General features: G+C 43.9%; 1 protein-coding gene across 2 annotated transcripts in view; it reads right to left on the bottom strand.

Moving 5' to 3' along the window:
* Window positions 1–14: 14 nt before the first annotated feature.
* The window catches only part of ZDHHC9 (zinc finger, DHHC-type containing 9), a 30,308-nt gene continuing 23,734 nt past the window's right edge, over window positions 15–6,588 (bottom strand). Inside the window, exons 4-9 of one of the 2 annotated variants that reach the window (XM_015570861.1) lie at window positions 6,021–6,158; window positions 4,520–4,568; window positions 3,668–3,770; window positions 2,538–2,641; window positions 1,815–1,911; window positions 15–464 (exon numbers count right to left, since the gene is read on the bottom strand). In XM_015570861.1, coding sequence (XP_015426347.1) covers window positions 351–464; window positions 1,815–1,911; window positions 2,538–2,641; window positions 3,668–3,770; window positions 4,520–4,568; window positions 6,021–6,158 — 605 coding nt within the window. In that variant the 3' untranslated portion in view covers window positions 15–350. The remainder of the gene's footprint in view (window positions 465–1,814; window positions 1,912–2,537; window positions 2,642–3,667; window positions 3,771–4,519; window positions 4,569–6,020; window positions 6,159–6,588) is intronic. The other variant, XM_006754641.2, reaches the window with a different exon arrangement.

Below are 6,588 nucleotides of genomic sequence, written 5' to 3'. Positions count from 1 at the left end.
AGGATCTGAGCCAGTCTCAAGAACCTTAACCCCACAAATGGACCAACCACACCAAGCAGGAGAGCCAAGATCTGGAGGGAAGAAAGGGGAGTCCAAGGAGACTCCATGGAAAACCAGTGCGGGGGCCCAAGAGACCCATTTGTCCAGTTACCAGAGGTTACTGACATCTTCTGTGACTGCCTTGAGTCCAGAAAAAAAAAAATTTGCAGCAAGAAAATGCCAGTGTGCAATTGGCTGAATAAAGACCAAAGAAAAATAGCTTACTTGTTCTCTGTCTCAGGCTTATCTTCTCCCCTTAAATCTCTCACAGCCCTAATTAAACACAAACAAAAGTCTCTTCCATAGATGGGCTACTTGTCAGCTTCAGCCACCTCCTGCGGTGGCTCTGGAGGTTCCGGGGGTGGCATCTCTTCAGGAGTGCTGTCCTCCGGCATCTCATTTGAGCTCAGATGTTCTGTTAGGGCCTAAGAAGGGAAAGATAACAAATTCAATACAAAGCCCATCCTTGCCACACACATGGGCACAGGCGCACACACACACACACACACACACACACACACACGGGCACAGACACACGCTCTCAGCTTCCCTGCCCCTCCTGTATCCCTGCCTTGGGGAGATGTTCGTACGACACACCTGCTGATGGAAACAGAAGCACAGGGCCCGGCCGGCGTGGCTCAGTGGTGAGCGTCCACTGATGAACCCGGAGGTCACGGTTGGACTCCCGGTCAGGGCACAGGCCCGGGCTGTAGGCTCCATCCCCAGTGTGGGGCCTGCAGGAGGCAGCTGCTCAGTGATTCTCTCTCATCATTGATCTCTCTCTCTCTCTCCTCTCGCTCTCTCTTTCTCTCTCCCATCCTCTCTGAAACAGTAAAATATATATTTAAAAAAAATAAAATAAGCTCATCTTCAAAATCCAAATGGAGATAATCAGTAGACACTGAGCTCCTCCTCTGAACCCATCAACCACACTGATGTTACAGATATGCAACCACCGGCACCGAACTCAGAACCAAGACCAGACTATCCTTGTCTTCTCAGCAGAGTACAACTGATGTTTCTTTGAATTCTATTCTTAACTGTTATGGAGAGATGCTTCCATTATTATTCATAATAACAATAATAATAATAGAGAGCACCGATCATTACAGAGGCCCCTCTCCTTCACAAGAGAATGTTATAATGTACTTATATAATAAGACCTGACTCAGTGGGTCTCAATCTTGTTTCTGCCCTAACACTTGGCTCTCCAAAACAGTGATTCTAAACCAAAGAGTGTGGGGTGGCAACATTTTTAGATGATATATGTGGTTTGAAAATGCCCCCAGAGCGATTCTAAAATATCACCTTTCCCCACATTCAACTGAGAATTACTAATCTAAATTTTTAGGATTTAAGACCAGACTTATCAGAAACATTATATTCAAAATGATGATGATAATATATAAAAATGGGTTTGCTATAATTCAAAAAAGAAACTTCAGCATATAGGAAAAGCAAAGTAGAGAACAATTATCTACTTTACAGAAAGCATTCGCCTCACTGGACAGTGAGCTCCTTGAGAGCAGGGACATGGTTTGCCTTGTTCACTTGTGTATCCTGTGTATAGCACAGTAGAATGTCGAAGAAATGAATAGATCCTAATCTATACCACATGGGCACAAAGATCTGAGGCAATGTCAGGGCAAAAGCAGAGACAGGGAAGCTGGGGCTATTGAACACAAAATTGCCTAACTGTATCTCTAAGGTGCAAATTTAGCCTACACTCTCCATCACCAGCTTACCCTTAATGTCTTGAAGTCGGGAACACTTACTGGGCTCTGTGGCAAGAGGCTACTACTGGTCTCTTGAGTGCTAGGAGGTCGACTTCCGCTTTCCTCCAGTGGTAAAATACCTCTTCGATCCAGCACACTGAAGGAGACAGGACAGTTAATAAAGCACTTCCCATTCCCCCCTCCAGCCACCCACCCTCTGAACCTTGCTGTGTGGACTGGAAAACAAAACCTATCCTTTGGCAGTCTAGCCTGATCCTAGCACAGCCGTGGGCAAACTACTGCCCGCGGGCTGGATCCGGCCCGTTTGAAATGAATAAAACTATTGAGAAAAAAAAAGACCGTACCCTTTTATGTAATGATGTTTACTTTGAATTTATATTAGTTCACACAAACACTCCATCCATGCTTTTGTTCCAGCCCTCTGGTCCAGTTTAAGAGCCCATTGTGGCCCTCGAGTCAAAAAGTTTGCCCACCCCTGGCCTAGCACATGCCTCGTATCTTCCACTCACTTTCTCTTCCACAACCAGGGCATACTACATTAACCAGGGTAAGAAACAAATGAAATAAGAATAAAAGGTCATCTCTTTAAAATAATCATCCTGTGGTCTATGGTCCATGTAGAAATGGCACCAAGGGACAATCCCCGGGAAGTCCTATTTGACACCAAAACGTCACATTCAGAAGGAGGCATCATACCAGGCAACAGGACTGGCTTGAGTTGCTCAACCCAAGAGTCCCAGGACCTTCTAGTCCCCTGAGTACCTGGGGGGCAAGGGGCCACACAGCACTTCACAGCAGTTCTTCACAATGTTGCCATGGCTGTAGGGATTCTGGACTCGATTCTTCCCTGTCCATGAGCCTTTGATCTGCAAGATAAAAGCCAAGGCTTACATTAAAATTTATGTTGAAGAAATACATGTAGCATGGGAAGATGAAAAAGTTCTGGAGATGGGTGGTGGTAATAGTTGCACAACAAGATGAATGTACTTAATGCCACTGAATTATACACTTAAAATAGTTAAGATGGTACATTTTATATAATGAATATCTTACCACAATAGAAAAAAAAGAAATACAATGCATAGCCATGGGAAAATATCCACAATAGAGTGAAAAAAAAGCAGATAACTAAACAATATGTATATATTTTCATTTAAAAATTCAAAATATATAGTCACATAAACAAACAGGAACAAGTCTAGACAACTCTAGACTATAAATCATACCATTAACAGTGGTAATGTATAGAAGGTAAAGTTACAGGGACTTATTTGATATTTTTGTTCATCTGTATTTTCTGATTTTCTGCAATGAACATGGGTTAATTGGTAACTTTTAAAAAGCAAGGATTTATTCCGTGCACCTGTCCTTGTACATCCCTAATCCAGAAGCACCAATTAGTCTTTAAAGACCTATGAATAGCTAAAGACCTTGTACCTCCCCAACCATTCAACCTCTTCTTCTTAATTCTCTACAGGCATTCAATTCCAAACAAAGCAGTCTGCTTTCTTCTCCGCACTTCAGATTTAACAGTCTCCCACGCTAGGTTTCTGTCTGCCTCAACCTCCCAGGCCCTGGAGACTCAGTTCTCTAGCAGGTAACAAGAGAATAGGCTTAAGAGAAAGAAGAATATGTGATGAGCTCAGTGGATAGAGCATCAGCCTGCAGACTGAAGGGTCCCAGGTTTGATTCCAATCAAGGGCACATGCCCGGGTTGCAGGCTCGATACCCAGTGGAGAGGGGGGGCATGCAGGAGGCAACCAATCAATGATTCTCTCTCATCATTGATGTTTCTATGTCTCTCTCCCTCTCCCTTCTTCTCTGAAATCAATAAATAAATATACATTAATAAAAGAAGAATATGTGATGAGAAGATGGGAAGGTTGACTCACGTCTTCATTGGTTGTCTGGTTGAGAGCCACAAGGAAAGTGTGAAATCCAGTTAGTCCCACGACGGACCAGAGTGTGAAGAAACAAATGAGTACTTCTAGAACAGTGAGGTGATGTTAAGGAATGTTGAAGCCACACCAACAGACTCAATGCTTCACCCTTCTCATGGTACCAGTCTTTACCTCTCAGAACATGTCACAAATGGCCCAAGTATCCATACGTAACAGATGAATTCTAAACTTGCTGGGTACATCCCTTATGACAGGTAAAGGACTCCTGTCTGTTCACTATGAGTAACTCTCTAATATCTCTAGCACATTTAGGTGTTCCTCTGTTTTTAGATCATTAGCTTTTTGAAAGGGATGTTTAGGAGGGGGCCAAAACTAAACAATGCTGGCCATCACTGCTAATGGAAAATCCATCCAAAAATAAAACTTTATAAATGAAAAATTGGTGGGAAAAACAGGATGTGATTTATAGAAATCCCATCTGAATTTCCTTTTCAGAAATGCAACTGCTCTACAAAGTAAACATCAGCTGTAACAGGAAGGTGGACTTCCAGCAAGTGACATAAGAGATATATTGAGGCATAGATAGCCCACTCAGAGGCAGGGGTGAGTGGGTGATCAGAAGGAACTGAAAGGGAGGCAGTAGAGAAGGGGGTAAAGCAAACACCACCCTTTAAGTCTTGGTCATCTTCCATTCTGATTGCTACCACTAAGACTACATTGTTTTCCAGAATTTGGCACTCTCTGTTGTCTGAAAAATGCGATGATGGGAGAACTGCAGAGAGAAAGCATGCTGGAAAGTAATTTAAAAAGGATTCACAGGGACATACTGCCAGGGGAGGATATGTTCCAGGAGTTTCTTTCAACGTCTCCAGGAAGCCAATTTTCAAGGATTCTATGAAATTGGGAGTAGTAGTAGAGAAAAAAAAAATTAGTGACTTTAATTTTTTAAAAATGCACACTTATCCTAATACTGTACTTACTCACTTCCTCCTCCCTACCCCTTGTTACAAGCTGGCAAGAAATAAGCCCTCGCCCAGACAAGGGACTCACAGCCCCAAGGAGGTAGTCTCCTGACCAAAGGGTTCACATCTCCAATGCAGGACCTGGAAATGGTCTAGAGCAGGGGTGGGCAAACTTTTTGACTCGAGGGCCACAATGGGTTCTTAAACTGGACTGGAGGGCCGGAACAAAAGCATGGATGGAGTGTTTGTAGAGGAGGCGAGGGGATTGTCAAGGGGGGGGGAAAAAAAAGGACACATATGTAATACCTTTTGTAATACTTTAAGCAATAAAAAAAAAAAGGGTACGGTCTTTTTTTTTTCAATAGTTTTATTCATTTCAAAAGGGCTGGATCCAGCCCGCGGGCCGTAGTTTGCCCGCGGCTGGTCTAGAGAGTCGGGCAGAAGCCAAGCATCTGGCTCCCCTCCCTTTTCCTTAGCCCTCACTATGGGCATGGAGGGGGATATTCATTCATAGATAAAATAAATAAGAAACACCCCTAAAAATCCTCTCTCCTCACTAATCCGTGTCCTCCTTTGTTCAAAATCCAGCTGAGCCGAAACCGGTTTGCCTCAGTGGATAGAGCATCGGCTTGCGGACTGAAAGGTCCCAGGTTCGATTCCGGTCAAGGGCATGTACCTGGGTTGCGGGCACATCCCCAGTAGGAGATGTGCAGGAGGCAGCTGATCGATGTATCTCTCTCATCGATGTTTCTAACTATCTCTCTCCCTTCCTCTCTGTAAAAAATCAATAGAATATATTTAAAAAAAAAATCCAGCTGAGAACTCATCCCTTCCCAGGAAGTTGTTTTGATTAAGACCACTCCTTTAATTCCACATCCCCTCTGCCCTTATTTGTTATCTGCTGATTTATGTGTGTGTATGTGTTTGTACACATGCACACACATAAGTGTGTATTTTCTATCTCCCAAAGTAAACCAGAAGCTACTAAAAGGCATTTCTCAGATATAACCCCTTCTACCATGTGGCACAGGGCAGATATTATAAAGCAGAAGAAGAGAGGATGCAGACAGCCAAAATACATCCCCAACCTTTGGGATCACCTCAGAAATGCCCAGTACTCTGGGTACAAACCAGTTATTATGGCCATGGTCCCCAGCAGAGGCCAGTGAGAAGGCCAACTCACTCAGTAAATACTGATTGATGTGAGCTGAGGTTTGGAGCCCTACTCAAGAGCAGACAGTAGAGCTTATTTCTAGCTGGTCCTAAGGTGCCTTCACAATGGTAAAGTCCCACCAGGAAACGCAGCCACTCCCCTAAGCTGTCCTCAAGTCTTCTCCCATCCCACCCCTACTCCAACAACAGGCACTGCCCTGCATACTCACTGAGGGCCACATAGACGATATTGAAGGCGAAGACATAGATGGTGAGGAGGGAGAGAGAAAGGATGAAGAGGTAGAAGTAGCGGTAGTTCCTCTTTCCAACACAATTCCCCACCCAGGGGCAGTGATGATCGAAGCGCTCTGTGGGAAAAAGAGAATCTAGTGTCAAAGCCTCCAAAACACAGTGCAGCCCCACCATTCACATCTGAATAACTAATTCAAAGACCCACAGATCATTTCCTATTTCAATTGTAAAAAACTGGTTTCTATTTTTCACTTTTTCACAATGTTTTTTTTAAAATATATTTTATTGATTTTTTACAGAGAAGAAGGGAGAGGGATAGAGAGTTAGAAACATCGATGAGGGAGAAACATTGATTCAGCTGTCTCCTGCACACTCCCCACTGGGAATGTGCCCGCAACCAAGGTACATGCCCTTGACCGGAATCGAACCTGGGACCCTTCAGTCCGCAGGCCGACGCTCTATCCACTGAGCAAAACCAGTTAGGACTCACAATGTTTTCATAGCCATCTCATTTGATCCCCACAATCACCCTAGAACAGGGGTGGA

Source organism: Myotis davidii, unplaced genomic scaffold (assembly GCF_000327345.1).
Source record: "Myotis davidii unplaced genomic scaffold, ASM32734v1 scaffold913, whole genome shotgun sequence".
Lineage (NCBI taxonomy): Eukaryota > Metazoa > Chordata > Mammalia > Chiroptera > Vespertilionidae > Myotis > Myotis davidii.
This window is presented reverse-complemented; position numbering and strand designations above follow the sequence as displayed.